Raw genomic sequence first — 23,153 nt, 5'->3', positions numbered from 1 at the left:
TGGCTATGGCAAAGAGGGCAGCACTTAAAACACCGCCCTGAGGGATGTCATTCTCCTATTTAATATGATTGGACAGTGTGTCACCAATTCGAGTCCTAAAAAAACTGCTAACACAGGAAAGACCATAGGAAGATGGGGAGGTGGTCATGAAAGCCCCAATGAAGCAGCTGCGTGAGAATACTGTGTCTCCAAGTAGTATCGCACACGTTACTGATACTGAAGGACATGCTGATACAGTAATGGTTATGTAGGGAAGACTGATGAATGACCACCTCTAGCAGGGTCAGGTTGTCGATGGTGGACCGAAATCTCCGGAATCCACACTGAGAGTGGCTAAGGAGTTGTCTGGTCTCTAACAAAATGACAGATAACAGCTGACCATCCACTCCAGGGCCTTTCCAACACAGCTCGTTAAGGTGATACTCCGGTAACTATTGATACACACAAGATCCTTTCCTAGTTTGAGGAGAGGTATCAAAACTGCCTTTCACCATGAGTTGGGGAAGTGACCTGGAGAAAGGGGAGTTGTAGGACTTAGAATTGTTGGGTCCAAAGTCCAACTTGCCCCTCTCTACATCACACGGTGGTGGCGAAACATCTGTTGCTGGCTGGAATGGGCTGTAGTTTTTGCAAAATGCTCTGCCAGTGTCTGAATGATGTCTCTGGGAGGTGTTTGGAGACACCTCTGTTTCAGGACTACTGCTATTGGCAAATGACTGCATTTACTGGAAATCCTCTGGCTGGCTTCCCAAACATTTGCAGACCAAGTGGAACCATTGATAGAGTCCAGGAATGCTTGCCATGACCTATTCCTAATCTCCTTAATTATATGTTGAGCCTTGGCTCTCAAGATTTGAAAGGCTATGATGTTGTCTGCAGTTGGGCGGCATTTAAACCATCAAAGAACTGGATGCCTATACTGGATTGCCGAAGGGCACTCATCAGTCCGCCAACATATAAGTCGCCTCCTAAGATGACGTGAAGACTTCGGGATGGATAAGTCAGCAGCATGATGGGTCACTCTCGTAATGTGGTCCACTCACTCCTGGATGCCATTACGGTGTTCAAACACAGCCAGCTGGCTGAAAAGATCCAGCTAGCCCTGCTGACCATCCACTGTGGTGGGTTCTGTTGAAGCAATCCTCCATCCAGTAGGTTAATGTGACAAGGAAAGTGGTCACTGGAATGAAGTTTGTCAATGACTTCCCACTGAAGAAAGTCTGCAAGGGCTGTAAAAAAGGGAGGTAGGTCGATGGCTGAGAATGACTCAGTAGCAGCACCCACTCCCAATTAATACCTCCACATCACCATCATTTGTCACCTCCCAACAGCTCCAACACCCATATATCATGTGCCACACTTGTGCATCTGCCACCCCTCCCACACTCCTAGCCAGCAAACTGGTTGTCTCTCTCCCAGCCGCTAGTTATGTATCCCCAAACCATTAATCCTGCCTCCCACCTCTCTCTCCATCTACTCACCCACCCCTTACAACCCGCCACCTGCCAAACTGCAATCCTGGCATTGTCCATCCAGCCAGCACCATGTAGATGCACAGGAGGTGTGTGTGTGTGTGTGTGTGTGTGTGTGTGTGTGTGTGTGTGTGTGTGTGTGTGTCATGAAATGGAACGATCACATAATATTCTCTATCGTATGTAAAGCTAGTGGCAGACTGTGGCTCATTGGCAGAATACTAAGGAAATGCAATCAGCCTATGAAGGAGATAGCACACAAAACACTCGTGCAATCCATTCTAGAATACTGCTCATCTGTCATGCTCATACCATGTTGGACTAATGGGGTGGGAGATTCCATGGTAACTCACGTTACATTTTGAAATCACTGTTTTATTAGGTTGACTTGTTATCAATCTATAAACCCATATTTTCTTATGCAAATCATCATTATAAATTGCATTATTCAGGCAAAGATCTTGAAGTGTTATTTAAGCAGGGCAGAGCATTAAAATTAAAGAATAACAATGTAATTTATGTTGTGACTCACGTTACAGATTTGGGACATCCTATTCCTAATGTGCATTTCAGGTCAAAAGTGTCCTCAAACTACTACGAGTATGGATCTGGTTTTGATCACAGAAAATGCATATTAGGTTGGCATTCAAATGACAGAATTACAGATTTCTAAAAATTTTTATACCATGTGAAATATTGTAATATATTAAAAAAGATGTGTGACTCAATGTTACATGACTCTTGTTACTTGCTACTTCTTGTTCGAAAAACTTTTTTCTTAACAGCAGAGAAATGAAAATATGACATTATGTGCCAAATAAGATAAACCTAACATCAACATTTCACTTTTCAAACATTATGAAAAATTATAAGAGCATATCTGGGAAAATGAACTGTAAATTCAACTAAAAATCAGAAAACTGAAAATGTCCTCTTGCACTGACACCATTAAGTCGATTAATTTTCTTTATAATTTCAGCACATTTTACAGGCCACTTCCAATAGTAACCAGCACACTCCATTGCACTAATTAAGTAAGAATTTCCAAAAACTGCACGTACTTCTCCAGCATTATATTTACTGTTATATTCTACTTTGTACCAGTCTCCAATTTTCATACTTTCTTTAGTTTCTTCAGTATGATGATCTGCAGCAGCACAATTCTTTGGAGACAGCAGATATATTTGTAGTACTCATTTCTTGTAGTGAAAGCAGTGAACGCTTTTTATGTTTGGTACTGAGGCGCTGAAGAAAATATTTAAGCCAGATTAAGTTTCATATTGATTCCTTGAATTTCATCAATAGACACATGAAAAACCTGCATAGTTGTGGTACCTGCAGCTACCTGAGCGAAAGTTGATGCATAACCTACTTCCCTTTTTTCTTTTTTACTGCATACCCCCTAGCCGTTCTGCAACTGCACCAATTCCATCTATGGCTCCTTTACCATGGGTTGTAGCAAATAAGTTCCAATGGATTTCCACATTAAGATATGATTAAAATTGGGGTACAGCAGCAGTAACATATTTGTTTTTAAATTGTGAGGCAAGTCCATCTGAACAGGTTGGAAGTACCTTTACATTTTCAGGTATAGTTGACAGTACATGATAATGTAAGCAATTGCAGCACTTGAGTCACGGCTTTATCCAGAGCACTATGTGGCTTATACAGTGACCAACTTGCTTTACTAGGTTGCTGATCTTGCATCTTATGCTGCCTATGTTTTCTAACTCTCTCCCTCTTTTTAGCTTTTCTTTCTCCTAACAACAGCCCTTGCTTATGTTGACTCAATTGTAGAGACTTTTCTTTCTGCTTCTGCTGAATTTTTTGAGCTTCTTCCAGATGATTCTTAAATTCTTCATATTTTCTTTGACTCTTTTAACTTTTTCCCTCCTCTTACTCGGCCTTTCTGCTGCTGCTAAGAGCATCCTCCTCTTCTAACCTTAAAATAATAAAACTGTGACTCAGACTATGTGACTCATGATACACATTTAATTTTCTGCTTTTACATTACTGGTTGAAATTGGGAAATTTTTAGTAGTGATATTAGTTACACATTCACATTAAGAAGGAAATTACTGAACAAGATAAAGTTACCTCTAACATCTCTCTTGGTATAAAAACTTAATTACATGAAAGTGACTCATGTTACATGAAAGTTCATGGTGTTGTATTATATTATTTATTACCCCAACCTAAAATTTACCTACTTCAGTTTTATACTCTTTATGCAATACATTAGGATATGTAACAGTAATACAAATAATGATATGTTAATTCTTACCTTTCAATTAGTTGAAATGAAGTTCCAAAATCTCCAATAATTCACACTCTCATCGCATGAAAAATACATGGTGTTATAAAAATGGCTACAAATTGTGGAGGGAAAGCAATAATGGGCGACAAACCATTGTTGCCAAACAGTAAAAACTTCAGCCTTTCCAAAAAATTTATAAAAAGTACCAAATTTTAAACTTTCACATATCGAAAGTGTGTCCTACTTTACATGGAAAATCCCGGATACTAACAGAGACAAAGACCAGCAGCACAACTGGTCACAGTTTTGTTTGACCCATAGGAGAGTGTCACAAGTTTCTAGAACCAACTTCAAAGAGATGAATTTAGAAATGTATTACAACCCACTATGAATCATTCCTATAGTGGCTGCGAAGACAAGATTGGACTAATTACAGTGTGCACAGAGGCTTTTAAGCAATCATTCTTCCTGCTCACCATATGTGAGTGAAACAGGGAAAAAGCCCCTATATCTGGTACAACAGGATATACTCACTGCCATGCACCTCACAGTGGTTTGTAGAGTATCAAAGCAGAATACTGTAATTGCTTGTTGTGCCACAGTACGCATACACTGTATGAAAATGGATGATGAAGTGGTCCCTTTGCCTTTCTCATAATTGATGCAAAATATATGTAGGCCCTACTTACGTAATACGCAACGAAAGGCTTCTCAGAGATTTGATTGCTATATAACACACCTTTTCTGATTTTATCTAGAAGTTTTAATTTTTATAACACTGAGTATGTTAATTATGATGTAAACATAGACCACAGATTAGCTCTCATCACAATCGAGAGCAGAGGGCATAATCAGCATTCAACCAGTCAAGCTGGACATACAATTTTGGGGTCACCAGAAGGGTCCAATACCACCCGTTGGCTTTGACCCGTGACATAAGTCTATTGTTGTGTGTGACGTCACAACAGTGCAAAGTTTAGTTTGTGAGTGTCGCGTGTTTGCAGATGTCTTGTTGTGCTGTAAGTGGTACTCTCTGGTGGCGTGTTCATGGGTTGCGGGTATCGTTTTGTCGTTGGTTTAGTGTGCACTTGTGATGTGTTTGTAGGTGGTGTGTGGTTGTGGTTGGTGGTGCTCTCTGGTGGGGTTTGTGTGTTGTGTGTCATATTGGGTTCATTGGAGTTGTTGACATTGTCGGGTGTTCTTCTGGTGATTAGTGAAGTTCTAGCGGAATATTTTGCAGTGAGTTGATGGTTTAATTTTTGGTTATTCCTATGTTAATGTAGTGTCGTATGTGGTGTGTCGTCTTTGAATTTTTTACATTACTTTTCTTATGTCATTGTTAGGAATGGATATGACCGATAATGTCAACAGTTTTCAGTTGTGGGGCACGATGGGTGACAGTACTACGTCGCTCATCAAATTCCTGCAACTGTTTGGACTTTTGGCCAAGCTGGTGAAATGTGGTGAATATATAAAGTTAAGGAAAGTTCTGGCGTCTCGGGCCAGGGACGGCTATATGTAGAGGAGCCGGCATGATAACATTTAGCGCTCCATTCGCTTGGTACCTGGTTCTAGAAGTCTGGGTTGGGCGTGCGTGAAATTGTGTTGATGAGTTATCATTTCTGTTTTCAGTCCTCTCACAGTTTTTGTGCGCATGAGGTGTGTGTGAGTGAGCAAACGGTCCTTGATTGGTATTCTTTTTGTCTCGAGGTTTGTTCAGAGTACATTAAATACAGGGGTAAGTTGGGTGGGCCTGGAGTACATCTACATCTACATTTATACTCCGCAAGCCACCCAACGGTGTGTGGCGGAGGACACTTTACGTGTCACGGTCATTACCTCCCTTTTCTGTTCCAGTCGCGTATGGTTCGCGGGAAGAACATCTACATCTACATTTATACTCCGCAAGCCACCCAACGGTGTGTGGCGGAGGGCACTTTACGTGCCACTGTCATTACCTCCCTTTCCTGTTCCAGTCGCGTATGGTTCGCGGGAAGAACGACTGTCTGAAAGCCTCAGTGCGCGCTCTAATCTCTCTAATTTTACATTTGTGATCTCCTCGGGAGGTATAAGTAGGGGGAAGCAATATATTCGATACCTCATCCAGAAACGCACCCTCTCGAAACCTGGCTAGCAATCTACACCGCGATGCAGAGCGCCTCTCTTGCAGAGTCTGCCACTTGAGTTTATTAAACATCTCCGTAACGCTATCACGGTTACCAAATAACCCTGTGACGAAACGCGCCTCTCTTCTTTGGATCTTCTCTATCTCCTCCGTCAAACCGATCTGGTACGGATCCCACACTGATGAGCAATACTCAAGTATAGGTCGAACGAGTGTTTTGTAAGCCACCTCCTTTGTTGATGGACTACATTTTCTAAGCACTCTCCCAATGAATCTCAACCTGGTACCCGCCTTACCAACAATAAATTTTATATGATCATTCCACTTCAAATCGTTCCGCACGCATACTCCCAGATATTTTACAGAAGTAACTGCTACCAGTGTTTGTTCCGCTATCATATAATCATATAATAAAGGATCCTTCTTTCTATGTATTCGCAATACATTACATTTGTCTATGTTAAGGGACAGTTGCCACTCCCTGCACCAAGTGCCTATCCGCTGCAGATCTTCCTGCATTTCGCTACAATTTTCTAATGCTGCAACTTCTCTGTATACTACAGCATCATCCACGAAAAGCCGCATGGAACTTCCGACACTATCTACTAGGTGTGGTTGAGATGCGTGAGTCACAGTTTGGTAGGAGGAAGTATGGGAGGAGTACACCTGTGGTTGGTTTATGTGCGTGGGGAGGAGGGGGGGGCTGTGGTATCAGGGTCTGGGTCTTCTCAAAGTGTGTTTAGGGTTGCTGAACATCGTACAAAGAGGGAGTTAGTGGAGTTAATTCAGGAGTATGTAGAACAGGGGAGCACTGTAGTTTCTAATGGGCTTGCTCCTTATAGTGGGTTGGGTTGGGAGGGTTACAATGACTTAGTAGTCAATCACAATGTAGAGTTTAAGAATTATGAGTGGGGCCTGTACAAATACTATAGAGGGGTTTTGGGGGGGGGGGGGAGGGGGGCTGTTAAATCTGTTATAGGGAGGGGGAAGAGGCACTCTTCCAACCTTCAGTCTCATTTAGGTGAGTATTGTTGGCGAAAGAGCATCCCTGAGGGGTATCCTATGTTTAGGGTTTCCTTAAGAGCTGTTACGAAGATGTACAGGCCCAGGATTGTGAGTTAGTTAGGTTTTTTTTGGGGGGGTGGGGGGTGAGGGTTGGCTGTGGCTCTGGGGAGGGGGGGGGGGTTGGTGAGGTTTGGGGAGGTAGGTGGGTGGGGGGTGGTTGTGGATTTTTGTTTTTGTTGTGGAGGATTCTTAGGCTGTGTATGTTTTTTTGTTTTTGGTTAGTATTTGTTTCTTCAGTTTTGATTTTTTGGGAGTGGGGAGGTTGGGAATTTTATTTGGTTGTAGTTTATTGTGTGTGTGTGTGTGTGTGTGTGTGTGTGTGTGTGTGTGTGTGTGTGTGTGTGTGTGTGGTGTCCAATACAGGAGACAGCGCCGGAGCTTTCATGTGGTGAGTTGTCTTTTTTGTTCATGTTTTTATCTGGTTAGATGATTCGTGGATTGTGAGAGAGAGAGAGTGTGTGTGTGTGTGTGTGTGTGTGTGTGTGTGTGTGTGTGTGTGTGTGTGTGTGTGTGTGTGGGGGGGGGGGGGGGGGAGGGAGAGGGTGTTGCTGGTATTGGTGAGCTGGTTTTGTATGTTGTTGTTGACCTGTGAGGTCAATGGAAGTGTTTGATTCAAATTTGGTGTTTTATTAGTTTTTGAGGTAGTGATGCTTGTGGAAGTGGTTGTAGATATGGGTTTTATGGATTGGTATCGGGAGTTTCCGTTGATCTTTATAGGTCAAGGGAAGTGTTCAATTCCAAATTTGATGTTTTCTTGTGGTTTTTGAGGTGGTGATGATTGTGGAAGTGGTTGTAGGTTTGGGTTTTATGAATTGGTATTGGTAGTTTCTGTTGAGCTATATAGGGCACGGGAAATGTTTGATTCCAGTAGATATTGTATCTACATGATTTTGGGAAGGTTGTGGTCATTTTATTTTACCGGTTTTGTCTAGTGGCGTGTGTTTATTTTTTGTTTGTCCCCACCCAAAAACCCCCAACTTCCCCCACTTGTTTCATTATATTATTAGAGAAATATGTGTTTGATGGTTTTTCGATCTATTTTCATGTTTATTGTCATGTTTACGTAATGATGTCATAGTCGCGATATGGGAGTAGTTGTGAATGGTCGTTTCTGCTATATTGGTGACGTCATTGGTCAAAGTAGATGGGTGGAATTGGACGTTTCCATTAACTCCAATCTGGGCAATGGCTCAGTAGTAATTTTAAGTCCTTTATTAAATCCTATATGAATGATATTCCTCTGCTAAGTCCATGCTGCTCAGAATACACAGTGAGTCTCCTAGTAGAAAAAAGCCTTTTGTTACCAAACTTCTGGTCCAGCAAGATAAAATCATGGCTAAAAATGTAAAAGTTAACATTCAGACCATGATAAGTTGTGTGTTGTTCTCAGTGCATGGAACAGATGTACAAAGTTATCACGAATCAGTATATTAGGTATTTCATAATTTACAGTCACTTCCACAGATAGTCTAGTTCTGTAGGGCAAAGATGGGGAAAGTATTTACCATGGCTGCCTTACCTCAACGTAATAGTGATAGAAAATCTGGTTATGGTGACAGCTTAACATTACAGGATAGACAGGAGGCTGACAATTTCGTTGACACTGGATGAAACATGTGAATATGAAGGCTGTGGTAAAAGACTGGTTGGCAATACAGTCTGAGGTCTACACCCATCACTGACAACATTTACCAAGTATTTAATGCTACGCATGATTACTATGACAAGTAATTCCTTTTTTTGTGTGGTTATTTCTAATTTCAGTGTGAATCTATATTAGTCAATATTCACTCCACATTTAACCGTCTTCACATTATAAATAAGCAGCAGTACAGAGGGACTAAATTGAGAAATGCTGTATTATGTAGGGCTTTTATAATGAATACTGGGGTTTTAACAGTTTATAATATTTATTATGTCAAACTTACAGTTATAAATGATATGTCAAATGAAAGAGCAACTAAAACAGTTTTGCTAAAAATCTTACAAATGTTCAATGTGAGCACTTGTCACACAGCACACATCAAGTCTATAGCCAAGTTTTTCCTAAACGTTAGTAAGTGTGTCTTCAGTGATTGTAGCAACAGCTGCTTCAATCCGGTTTCTTAATTCAAGGAGGTCTGCTGGTAGCGGAGGCACGTACACACAGTCCTTGATGAAGCCCCAAAGGAAAAAATCGCATGGCATTAGGTTGGGTGAACGTGAAGGCCATGCAAACAAGCTCTGTCATAGTGCCCGTTTCAGCCTATCCAGCATTTGGGAAGAACTCGGTTATAGACTTTGTGTGTGCCATGTGACAAATGGTGCTCACATTGAACATTTATAAGGTTCTTGGTAAAACTGTTTGAGTAGCTCTTTCATTTGACATATCATTTGTAATTGCAAGTTTAATATAATAAATATTATAAAGCCTTAAAACTCCTATATTCATTTATAAACACCCTGTATAATAGACCGTATAATAGACCAATCTCTGGCAACTATTTTGAGCACATTATGTACATAATATATTGCACATAAACTACAAACAATGCGTCACCACCACGTAACTTTTCTAAACTTTCAATCTAAACCGAAGGTTTAATTATGCTGTTGCACATGCATGTTGATCCAATTTCAATTCTCCACATTTTCAGTCAGCAGGATGTTTAGTTTTTATATGGCACGCCGCCTCACTTATCTAAACCTTTCTAATTACATTGTATCTAAACGTTTAATGCTTTAAATAAACAAGTGAGCACAGAACAATTTATCGCCCAGTGAAAATATTAAACCCTGAGCAAATTTACTCTCATGCTTCTTACCAATGTCATACAGGATACTTGACAGAGAGATCGACATCTGTCTCCTCTGATGACGTGACAGGTTCTAGCTTTTAGTTTATGCCTTTTCTCAACTATTGTGTAAATAAACAATGAAAAGTAAGGGCACTACCACCTGTCCGTTCAGACTAATTCTGAAGACTAGCTGAACTTACCATTTAGTGTAATACTCTGGGGCACATTATGCAAGTCTCCTCGTTTTAGTACTTCTGAAAATGCAAGCTCCAATGCAAGTATCGCTGCCTGTGATTTCTTCTCACTGCCCTGCCATACGAGAAACATAAATTAAAGAATAAAATTATCACCACCTACACACAAACAACGCTCGAATCAGACATAATCTTGAACTAACATCTATTAAGGAAAGTATGTCGACGAGATTATTTGCATACTTTCTGTTCTCTAAAAAGAACAAAACTTTATTACGAAGCTCTTTCGAACACATGGTCTACGTTTTCAAAACAAACACTGACAGGCAATTCAGAGACTCTCAATCATAGTACAATTGCACAGAGATCGCACATCCCCTGCCCAAAGAGTTTAGAATATGAAGCCGGATCCATAGGCATGAATTTGAACGCCGAAATTATATACACAAGTAATGTGAGAGCTCACACGAGACAGAAACTCGTGAATATTCGAGCAAACAAAGTTGACACCGGGCACAGTCGTTGATGGGAGAGACCGTAAATGGCAAATGCCGGAAATACGGAAGCGTCCGATCCCGCCCGTCTGCTTTGACCCATGACGTCACAAATATGGCGGAAACAAAAGCAAACACACACACTTTCCACAAGAAGCCTAATTAATGACACTAACGGGGCAAGCGCGGAAAATGGGGTGTTTTGCGTGGGGGTAAACTAAATATAAACAAATTTAGACGCCTTGCGTAGCTACAACGTGTAAGTGAAGACAGCCTTGCATGAATACCCACCCACCTCCCCAGGGGTCGTAACCCCTGCAACCCATAGAAGATAAAGATGCTTCAGTAGCTGATTAGTGTTTTTTGTCTTAAAAAAAAAAAATCTCACGGGATTGAACGAACAGATCAGAAAGATAAATATAATAAACTAAAACAGAAATTGGAGGAAACAGATAATTAAAATAAGTAATAAGTGTTTTTAAATTTTAAAAAAATCTCACGAGATAGAACGAACAGATCAGAAAAGTAAATAAAATAAGATAAAACAGAACTGGAGACAGCCACACTCAAACCAAACTCCGCGCCGTCATGACGTCACACACGACAACACCCTTACGTCACGGGTCAAAGCCGACGCGTGGGAACGGACCATGGACGTAAGAATTCTTACCTCCATGGAACGGACGCTTCTGTCGATCCCAAATGCCTTTACGGTCACTCCCATCTGCAACCACGCCGAGTGTCAATTTTGTTTGTGCGAGTAATATGACCTTTGGTAACATGCCTTTGGTTCGATGCCACGCCATCTGAAGCGATGCATGTTTATCAATCCATCATCTAGTTTTCTTATTGGCTGATTTTTAGTATTCCACGTTGGTTTCATCACAGTGTGCACCTGTTTAAGTCTTCTCGTGTGTATTGCACACGCTGAACTGCGTTGTAAATATTTTACTCGTATTGTGATTGCTTTCGCGGTATTGGGTGGGGTAAACGATTCCAAACTTGTTTTTGTTGTATAAAAGAAGCTGCTTTCGTTGCATAGTGTTCTGTATCTGTTATTACTTACGAATCTGAGTGCCGATTGTTCTATTTAAATGGATTGCAAGTATATTGCTAGTATTGTACTCTATATTTTGTTTGCGTCCATTTCCCGTACTTTCGCAAATTTAATGTAAAATTCACTGTTAGCAGGTTTTGACAGTACTGGTATTCAGCCTTATTATATCTTACCACGGAATGAATATGTAATTCTGCTTTGAATGGTGTTGCTTTTTGCCATGAGGGCCATGCATTTCACAGTGGCTGGTGGAGTAAGGAGATGTAGGTAGTAGGCCCTACGCTTTGTTGTCTGGGTGAGTAGAGCAGTCTTTCTTGCAATCCTAAAAGTGCGACAGTAATTACACAAGTGTTTTCACATGTTTTTAACAGATACTACAATAATGCAATAAGGACACCTTAGCACAAGCCACTGAAATAAATGCTACAGTACGAAAAACGTGTGGCAACAAAAATTTAGAATACGATCACTATACTTACCGTGTTTTTAAATCTACCTATTCACATATGATACGTAACTAGTAAAAAAAAAAAAAAAAAACATGAGTCCGTAGAATATCATGTGACAAAACAGTATCTATTTCAGGGGCGGGCAGGATTTCGGCTCGTGGGCTTTTCCCGGCGCGAGTCCCAAAGTGCTCGGCCTCCCTTCTCATTTCCCCCACCGCTCTGTCACGCTGTCAGAGCGCGAAAAGGAGGAATAGCAGAAAACTGCGAACGCTCGCAGTTAAATAGCAAAAAAATGGCTCTGAGCACTATGCGACTTAACCTCTGAGGTCATCAGTCGCCTAGAACTTAGAACTAATTAAACATAACTAACCTAAGGACATCACACACATCACAAAACTCGGATGGACAACACTGAAACACCCATCTTACTGTCCTGACCTGGCTCCATGTGACTGCCCGAGGCAGGATTCGAACCTGCGACCGTAGCGGTCGTTCGGTTCTAGTCTGTAGCGCCTAGAACCGCACGGCCACTCCGGCCGGCGTTAAATAGCAATGCAGTCCCACTGCATACTATTTGATCTTATATTTCTCATTTCTCAACAACATATGTCACAAACGAAACAAATTTTCAGTATTATTTCATTATTTTTGGCGTACTGAAGACATAATATAATTTTCATCTGAACTGTAGGCATGAGTATTTATAGACACAGACTGTTTCAAAGAGATTCGCTCCCAAGTTGCCACGTAGTCGTGAAGTTTTAAGTTTCATAATCGAAAAAGTCTTTCACGCAAATACGTCCATCGAAATATTGTAGTACTTTTGCAATCTCGTTATGGAGACTTGGAAACACTACCTGAGGAAAGCAATGTAGACGTCCTGGGCAGTTTTGACGTGAAAATGTTTGTCATTACTATACGCACAAACAAAGTGGACACTCGGTGCGGTGGCTGATGGTAGCGACTGTAAAGGCATTTCCCATTTACAGTCGTTCCCATCAGCCACCGTGCCGAGAGTCAACTTTGTTTGCGCGTATATTACAACTGGAATTACCTTGTAGGTCAATCAGTTACATCGGCATATGCACAGGGCTGCTTGCAACAGAAACAGCAAATGATCACAAAAATAGCACAGAAACCGATGTAAGATTGACACCGTACTCAAAATTTTTATAAAACTATTCTTGTAATTGTTGCAAGGCCACAATGAATCCCGCAGACCTCGCGTTTTATTTAATGGTAGTGAGCTTAGGGTAGTGGAGTGTCTTTGTCAGAATATGACCCTACTACAACGCTATTTTCTTTTTAAATGCATTCCCTCAAATCAGAAAGAAGTTATTTTACAATATCTTACTGTGGGCAGTGTGCTGCCTAGTCCACTTAAAATTCCATTCCAGATGTTCTAATTTTCGTTCCTATACTCCTTTTCCACCACAAATTCAACAATATCGAGTTTTAAATTGAAAAATCGTTCCAGGCATGTCCTTTGACTTTGTGGGAGTCGCCAGAAGAACACCTTGAATGCACAAGAACGCAGCATTATTCTGCAGCTATGAGCGCACAGACGATCTGCTTTACTCTTTGATTTTTATTCATATGCTTTGTACTATGGTAACTTCAAAAGAAATGCACACTATTTTTTTTAAATCCATCTTTTATTCTACATTTTTGAAAGTTTTATAGTGTCTAGATACATCCTTTAGGAACAATATTTTCATTTCTCCACATAATTTCCATCCCTCTCAACTGCCTTACGCCATCTTGGAACCAGCGCCTGTATAGCCGCACGGTAAAATTCTGGACCAACCTGCTGGAGCCACTGTTTGGCAGCGTGCACGAGGGTGTCATCATCTTCAAACCTTGCTCCACGAAGAAAGTGTTTCAGATTCCCTAAGAGATGATAGTCACATGGAGACAGGTCAGGACTGTAAGGTGGGTATTTCAGTGTTGTCCATCCGAGTTTTGTGATCGCTTCCATGGTTTTTTGACTGACATGTGGCAATGCATTGTCGTGCAACAGCAAAACATCCAGCCGATGTGGTCAAACACGTCTCAGTCGAGCATGAAGTTTCTTCAGTGTCGTCACATATGCATCAGAATTTATGGTGGTTCCACTTGGCATGATGTCCACAAGCAAGAGTCCTTCGGAATCGAAAAATGCCGTAGCCATAACTTTTCCAGCAGAAGGTGTGGTTTTGAATTTTTTTTTTTCCTTGGGTGAATGTGCATGATGCCACTCCATTGATTGCCTCTTCGTCTCTGGTGAAAAATGATGGAGCCATGTTGCATCATCTATCACAATTCTTCCAAGAAATTCATCTCCACCATTCTCGTACTGTTCCAAAAGTTCGCTGCGTACCGTTTTTCTCGTTTCTTTGTGAGCCACTGTCAACATCCTGGGAACCCACCTGGCACAAACCTTTTTTATCGCCAAAATTTTCAGTATTCTGTAAACACTTCCTTCCCCTATCCCAACGTAGCGTGACAATTCGTTCACTGTGAAGCGTCTGTCAGCAGTCACCAATTCGTTAACTCTCTGCACATTGTCTCGAGTGTGTGCAGTGTGTGTGTGTGAAACCTTACGGGATTTAACTGCTGAGGTCGTCAGTCCCTATGCTTACACACTATTTGACCTAAATTATCCTAAAGACAAACACACACACCCATGCCCAAGGGAGGACTCGAACCTCCGCCGGGACCAGCCGCACAGTCCATGACTGCAGCGCCTAGACCGCTCGGCTAATCCCGCGCGGCAGTGTGTGCACTACGAGGCCTGCCGCTGCGAGGACAATCCTCAATATTGACATGCCCACTTTCATCATGTAACCTGCTTGCCCGCCTACTAACTGTACTGCGATCGACAGCAGCATCTCCATACACCTTTTTCAATCTCTTGTGGATGTTCTCACTGTCTCGTTTTCACAGCACAGGAGTTCTATGACAGCACGTTGCTTCTGACGAACGTCAAGTGTAGCAGCCATCTTGAAGACATGCTGTGACGTCGCCACTCACGGGAACAGGTTGAACTAAGTTTGAAAACAAGCGGGAAGGATGTATCTACATACTGTAAAACTTTCACACATGCAGAATGAAAACTGTATTTTTACAAAAATAGTGTGCATTTCTTTTGGAGTGACCCTCGTATTTGCTTGTGTTTTGAGTTGATTAGTGTTCGAGCTTGAGAAAAAATAAAAAGTTATTACTTGACTACTACACTGCATCTCTTCAGCAGATCTAGATAATCTGTAGTTGACCAAAGTGGTAACCCCGTATATTAAATTCCATTTTTGACGAGCAAATGCAGTACCGATCGGTGTCATCTGACTCAGAGTCGGCACGTCCGCTCGACTCACAGAGTACTACGGATCGGCGCGATATTTTGTTGGAAGACATCGAAGATTTACGACACGACATTGAAAACCAGGAAAATGCTGCTTCGAACTTTTCTATTGCGTCAAGGAACAGCCGTCTGCGGATGACACCAGCAAGATCAAGATACGCCCACCGCAGTTCATTCCTGATAAACCAGAATTATGGTTTGCAATGCTCAATCTCACTTTCGAGCACCACGGCATTGTAAACAAAGATACTAAATTTTCGATCGCTGTTAGAGCGCTCGACAGTAAGACAGCAACGATCAGCACGAATATAATACTCCACCCGTCCTCCATGCATAAGTATACGCATTTTAAACAGTTACTCCTTGAGCGACTACATCGGCAAGTGGAACAACGTATCCAACAAGCACTACATGGTGAAAAGAGAGGAGACATGTCGCCTTCGGGATTTTGGCGGCACCTGCGAAGCTTAGTTGACGACACCGAGTTGCCAGATGCAACACTGCAACATGTACGGCGCGGACAGTTGCCACAGGCAGTCAGAACAGCTGTAGTGCTTTTCGACGCACGCGGTATTTCATCGTTGCTCTCACTAGCCGACAAGGTCTATGTCTCGTTAGATGCAGGGCATACGTCGTCTGTGACGTTCGAACGCAACAGTACATACATTCGGGAAGCTGCAGCGATACAACAACGCCAGCAAACGGACGTTACTCAACAATTGTATGAACTACGAAATCACATTGACCACTTGCGGCGACAGATATCGACATTGCCGGAAGGCACAACAGCTGCATGCAAGAAGAGCAAGGAAGGTGGCAATGTGTCAAAAGAACGTATCTGCTGGTACAAACGTCGCTTCGGAAATAAGGCGAAGCGATGAACATCACCTTGCACTCACCCAAATGGCGACATAGGCCGGCGATAGGCGCCACCAGTTGCGAGTTCGAGCACCAGCGCCTACCACTGCGAGATAAGAGCGTTGACAGGAAACTACTGGTGAGTAACCTTTCTTCTTTGCTTTCACTGCCCCACCGACTTCTTGTCACAGACGCTAAACCCGTCCGCGCTTATGTAATCGACTCAGGCTCGGACATCAGTGCATTGCCTGTTGGAAGTTGCGAAGTGAAGCTTCCTCCATCTCAATCAAAGCTCACAGCAGCAAACGAGACTTCAATAATGACTTATGGAAAATGCCAGACAGTTGTAGGCCAGTTTCCAAGAACATTTACCATGGACTTTCTTTGAATGCCGATGTGTCAGACGCAATATTGGGTGCGGATTTTCTGTTTCATTACACAATTGAAGAAGATGCTGGCTCGTCGAGCATCTGCCTTGGTAAACAGAGTATTAGAGGCACCCTAGGACGAGGTTCTCTGCCTACGTATGATGACAGACAGGAAGTGACGCCACATGTAGCAAACTACGAATCCGTGCCATGTGCGTGGGCAGTTAAGCACAACACGGTCCATCACATCAGGACTACACCCAGTCAACCAGTATCTCAGCATCCGCGGCAGTTAGCTCCTAATTGTACCGGTGCAGCGAAGGCAGAATTCGAAGAACTCTTGCGCTCGGGAGTCGACCGTAGATCCGACAGCCCGTGGTCATCACCATTTCATCTAGTAAGGAAGAAAGATGGGACCTGGAGATCATGTGGAGACTACCAAGCACTCAGTAACCGTACTATTCCAATCTGCTATGCAGTACCACATATTAAGGATTTTACACATGTGCTGGCAGGCGCTTAACCACCTGGAGACCATGTGGAGACTACCGAGCATTCAGTCCCCGCACTATTCCCGACCGCTATCCGATACCACATATTAAGGATTTTATGCATGTGCTGGCAGGCGCGACCATTTTTAGTGTCATTGATTGCCAGAAAGCATATCACCAGATACCAGTAGCGCCTGCTGATATACCGAAGACAGTCGTCACGACACTATTCAGCTTATTCGAATACCTCCATATGCTGTTTGGTTTGAAAAATATGACACAAACTTGGCAACGGTTTATCAATGAATTACTAACAGGTTTAATGTAGTGCTTCGCATACCTCAATGATGTCCTGGTCTTTTCGGCATCTGAGAAATTGCACGAGTTGCATTTAAAGACTGTTTACCAATGCATTAATGCATATGGCATTTCGGTCAATGAATCAAAGTGTTTACTTCGGCGACATCTGGTGCCGTTCTTGGGATACTCAGTGACAGCAGCTGGCATCAGCCCACTGCAAGATAAACTTGCCATTATCGAAGAGATGGCTCACCCCATTGATTATCATCAACTACGCCGGTTCCTTGGAGCATTTAATTTCTACAGACAACATTTGCCTAATGCAGTGACCATCCAGGCACCTTTGACATCAGCACTAGTCAGCAAGGAAGCAGTGGGCAAACGACCTTTGCAATGGACACCAGAGATTTGATGGCATTTGATAAGACCAAGGCATGTCTACGTCAGGCAATCATGCTGACACACCCAGTTCCTAAGGCGATACTGGCAATTGTTGTGGATGCCAGTCAGCAAGCAGCTCTACACCAGCATGTCGAAGGCCACTGGCAGCCCCTGGGCTTCTTCTCCCATAAGCTTACATCATCACAAGTGAAATGGAACACTTACGATAGGGAATTGCTGGCAATTTATGAAGCTGTCTGTCATATCTGGCCACAAGTGGAAGCCAGGCCATTCACGATCTTACCAGACCACAAGCCGATTTCTTTCGCCTTCAGCAGGAACAAGGATGGATGTTCACCATGACAATTTAGAGAACTTGAATTCATCGCCCAATTCACGAGAGACCTGCAGCATATAAAAGGAGCTGAGAACGTCATGGCGGATTTCCTGCCTCGGTTGAAATCGATCTCTCAGGCTATTGACCACAAGGAGCTGGTTACTGTGCAAGAGACAGACCAATAACTCCCCGAATTCCGTTTCTACAGTACATCCAGGTTACGTCTGCGGCAGATACAACCTGCTGGTGAATATTTGCGAGTTTGGTGCGGTGCATCACAGGGAAAACCGAGACCTTTTGTACCTAAGAAATTGCGATGGCAATTATTTGACAGCATCCATGGGCTGGGTCATCCGGGAATAAACGCCAGCGTGAAGCTGATGATGGAAAGATTTGTGTGGCCCAACATAAAGAAGGTCTGCCATAGTCGGGCAAAGACTGGGCGACACGTGCACAAAGCAGTGGGAGACTTCCCACTTACAACGTTTCACACATGTGCACCTGGATATCGTGGGACCTCTATTGCCATCAGAAGGATACCGTTACCTCCTCACTGTAGTGGACTGCTTCACCAGATGGGCGGAGACGGTTCCATTATCGCACATTTCCATGGAAATGGAGGCACGGTTTTTCTTTCGTCATGGATTGCACATTTCGGCTGCCCTTTACATGTCACCACAGACCAGGGGAGTCAATTTGAATCGACGCTGTTCTCAGAATTGGCCAACCTCTGCGGTTTTCACTATCATTGTACCATGGCTTACCACCTAACAAGCAATGGAATGGTGGAACGTTGGCACAGAATGTTAAGAGCCGCTTTAATGTGCCATGCACAGTCTTGATCATCAGCATTGCCACTGGTTTTGTTGGGCCTTTGTTCAGCATCAAAAGCAGATTTAGGGGTATCCACTGCAGAATTGTTCTATGGTGACCCCCTTAAGACTGCCTGCAGAATTCTTCACCAATCAAACTGGGGCACGACAGACTGAATTGCCTTATGTACTACAAATGGTGCGGAAGCATATGGCCACACTTCGCCCATCTGCTGTCTCAAGACATGGGGCGATAACAATGTTCGTGCACTAAGACCTACGGTCATGTACACATGTGATGTACACATAGACGCCATCAAGTCACCGCCTCAGCCCCCATAGTCTGCGCCCTACAGGGTTCTCTCCCAGGATGAACATACTGTACGTATAGATCAAAATGGGAAGACCCAAGTGGTTCCATTGGAACGTTTAAAACCTGCACATATGTTACCGACCAAAGAAGATGTACACGCTGAACATGACGTGTCACCTTCCACAGTACTGGACACGAATGACACTGTCTCAGTGCCACAAGAGGAAACAGGACTGTCACTGTCACTGAAGAAGTTCAAGCAGTGCCTTCAGTACACACGAGAGCTGGACGTCGGGTGAAATATAAATACCCCTACATTCCTGGAGCTCTGCTCTACAGTAGAGGGGGGGTGGGGGGGTGGAGGCTGTGTGGGAGTCGCCAGAAGAACACCTGTGAATGCATAAGAAACGCAGCATTATTCTGTGCCGAAGAGCGCACAGACGATCTGCTTTACTCTTTGATTTTTATTAGTATTATTTGTATTTACTTGTGTTTTGAGTTGATTGGTGTTCGAGCTTGAGAAAAAATAAAAAGTTATTGCTTCACTAGAACACTGCATCTCTTCATCGGCTGGAGATAAGATGTAGTTGACCAAAACTTAATCAACACACTTTGCAGTAATATATGAAGTCTCCATACTCTTTCACTGAAATCAGTTACAACTGACAATGCGACTTAAGAAATTTTACAGTTTGAACGACCAATTTTTTCAAGTGATCCAGGCCTGCATATTTAGCACAAAGTGCATTTTATATACAGAACAATGAATCCTGTCTGTCAATCGTTGAAATTTTTTGCTCTTGCTTTATCAGCTAAACCTTTAAATTCTTTTTTCATAGTACTGTAATGTCATTTCATAGTAAATATGCAGTATCTGTCGTTATGCGAATTGAGAATTCTCATCCCTCCCTTCTGTCATTCCCATTCATTTTAAGGGACAGCAACGCGAGATTTCTAGACTTCCTCTTTTTACACAAATAGCCCTTGGATCTGTGCGTGTCGTTCATAGCACGAATAAACAGCGAAGGTTAAACAGCGCTGACAGCACGATTTTGCTACACTCAGAGAGTTGTACCTACCGAGAAAAGCCGCACCATAATGCTAAACGAAATGGCACACTGCTCCAAATACCTCTGAGAAGGACCAAACAAAGCTGAGGGACAGGCCGGTTCAAATTGTTCAAATGGCTCTGAGCACTACGGGACTTAACCTCTGAGGTCATCAGTCCCCTAGAACTTAGAACTACTTAAACCTAACTAACCTAAGGACATCACACACATCCATACCCGAGGCAGGATTCGAACCTGCGACCGTAGCGGTCGCGGTCCCAGACTGTAGCAGAGACAGGCCGGGCTGTGGCACACCAGCAGCCCACACATGCGACATGCGTGAAGTTTGCCCTGCTGTGGCCAGCCCTGTTCTATTTCATGTGAAGCAAAAACAAATATGGTATCATTTACCCCACCCAATCTTCTAGATGAGAGCAAAAATTAATCATAATTCGAGCAACACAGTTACATTGCAATTCAAAGAGCATAGCATGCACAAGAAGCTCATAATCAGGACATAATTTCCGTTTGATAACAGCTACAACAGCTTAAATCGTGTTTGCTGTGTTTGTGAGAAATTTTGATTGACAGAAAGTTTGATAAGATGGCGGGCGCTGTTTGATTCGACGTTTCGCTGAGTTTAGTGAAAAATAGTTTTATTACAATTTATCTGACTGTATTGTGAGTTTCAAAAAGCATGGAAACTGCGATCAAAGATAAAAACATAATAGCACTTGCAGTTACCAAAATAGTGGTGGTGTCACATCTTTCCCAGCCTTATATTATACAGGAAGAGGTTAAGGAGAAAATCAACAATTTCCTCTCCAGTTCTTCCACTGATGATGTGAGCTATATGTTCTCATAAGTGATATTTTAACTAACTGTAATTAGAACACCAAGTAGAAGAGAATAAATTTTCGAATACTTGTGTCTTCTTTTCCAGTTTAAGGACAAAGTAATACCAAACAAGTTATTAAAAGTTTCTCTGTCCATCCATGGAAAGTTGATGTAATCATCAAGGTCTGAGTGTAATTTCTTTTAAGAGGTTTTCGTGTGTACATTTATCTCTCATTTTAAATCACTCCCCAGACCAGCGTTTTGTTATGTTCTTCTTCTTTAAACACAGTATCAGAGTCAATGTTTTAGAAATGCTTTACGTGCATTTGTAGCCTATTCCCACTACAGTCAAAATACAGCATACAGAAAAAGAATCTGCTGCAGAATTAAGGTTACATTGACAAGCTTTATTGGTATGTGTACAAGCTTGTTTGACACAACTGTGGCTAGATAAGAGCGAATCGAGAAATGAGTTTCTTCTTCTACAAGGGCCTTAACAAGATATTAAAAACGTCATTGCCCAGTCGAAGAAAGCTGATGTAATCATTGGGTTCTGAGAGTAATATTTTCTTTAGCAGATTTTAATCGTTAAATCTCTCTCTCGTTTTAAGTCATTCCTTGGATCAGCATCTTGTTTTCTTCTCTCCTTCTTCTTCTTCTTCCTCTTCTTCTTTAAACACAGTGCCCAAGACAAGGCCAGAAATGCTTTGTCCGCATTTGTAGCCATTCTCACTATTGGCAAAATACTCACGGAAACGAACAATGTCAGCTTCGGAACATGTGTATTGGTTTGTTTGACAAATCCGTGGCTAGACGAAGACGAAGTTGATAAACAAATTTTCTCGTTTACCAAGGCCTGAACACGGGCCTTGCACTTCTCATATTTTGATGTTCTGTGATCCCTAACAGATCATGGCATGCCACAAATTCTATGCGCTCGCACAGCTTTCAGTATGGTGTCAACTGAAATCACATTGACGGTTATCAATGTTTTGTAGATCAGATTATGGCATTAGAGCTGTGACAAGACCTAAATACTAGGAAGATGAAAGCTAAATGTTGGATCCGAAATTAATTTCGCACAGGGATAAATTAGGGACCACAAACACTTTTACAGCACTGGAAGATAAAAGTGCTGTGTGCTACAGGAAACCAACAGACAGTTGCCAATTAAAACTTATACATGTGCATGTCCCCACCACCTCTTTGACATGCACAAATAAGTAGTTCAAAGTTTTCCATAAAGACCAGTCCACATGCAGCGTTCTGTCTGTACACATGACATCTGCCCATGTGAACAGAAGATTTGTGCAATTTGAGACATGCGCAAACCTGGAATTTGTAGGTTTGAGAAAAGTTGCTCAAATCTGTGGGTGCAAATATCATCCATGCTGATAAACCGTAGCATAAATTATTTTCCTCATGTTTATTTCGTCAACACTCGTTGATAACAATCTTGCTGCATCAAACTTTACCCTTTTCCACAGACCTGTAATTTTGTGGCAACTTGCTATTCAGTGTATGGGTGTGTCAGTTATACCGCAGTTCTGGCGCTATGCGGGACCAGTTTAAGGTCCGAGCGACACGAGCCGCCACTCTGGGCACCGAGCTAAGAGGGGCGCCAGAGGCGCATCTGTAAGACTGCCATACAGCACATATCAGAATTAGTAGCGGCCGCTTAGGGTGCAAACCTGAGAGGGGAACCTAGATCCAAGATTTGTATACATTGTAGATCACAATTCGTAACGAAAACCTGATGCGAGTGAAAGTGTTGGATGGGAAAGGGGCCAGGAGCTGGGTGCCAAACGGTAAGTTGCTTGTGTGGGAAAATTATCTCGAACTGCCCCAAAGGACTGGATGACTACTCTGTTTCATTTTGTGGCGACACAATTCTGTTGGGATTGGATCATTTACAAACATGCATGCCAGTGAGCATGTATGTGAGCTGATGGGTTTGTTGGTAAGATTTGCCCATGTCATCTTGCACATGGAGTTTTCTTCTAAATGTTTCCATTATTGTCTTTGACCTATAATACATTTCATTAGCAAGCACTCCGTCTTCAGACCACAAGTGGCCCATCAGGATCATCCGACCGCCATGTCATCCTCAGCTGATGATGCAGATAGGAGGGGCGTGTGTCAGCACACCGTTCTCCCAGTCGTTAACATTTCATTAG

At 42.5% G+C, this 23,153-nt stretch overlaps 1 protein-coding gene across 2 annotated transcripts in view; it reads right to left on the bottom strand.

The window, feature by feature from the left end:
- The window catches only part of LOC124778849 (nucleolar complex protein 4 homolog A), a 163,823-nt gene extending 153,589 nt beyond the window's left edge, over positions 1–10,234 (bottom strand). For both annotated transcript variants that reach the window (XM_047253673.1, XM_047253680.1), the window contains exons 1-2: positions 10,094–10,234; positions 9,897–10,005 (exon numbers count right to left, since the gene is read on the bottom strand). In XM_047253673.1, the coding sequence (XP_047109629.1) occupies positions 9,897–10,005; positions 10,094–10,186 (202 nt within the window). In that variant the 5' untranslated portion in view covers positions 10,187–10,234. The remainder of the gene's footprint in view (positions 1–9,896; positions 10,006–10,093) is intronic.
- Between the last annotated feature and the right edge of the window lie 12,919 nt (positions 10,235–23,153).

Source organism: Schistocerca piceifrons, chromosome 1, assembly GCF_021461385.2.
Source record: "Schistocerca piceifrons isolate TAMUIC-IGC-003096 chromosome 1, iqSchPice1.1, whole genome shotgun sequence".
Taxonomy (NCBI): domain Eukaryota; kingdom Metazoa; phylum Arthropoda; class Insecta; order Orthoptera; family Acrididae; genus Schistocerca; species Schistocerca piceifrons.
This window is presented reverse-complemented; position numbering and strand designations above follow the sequence as displayed.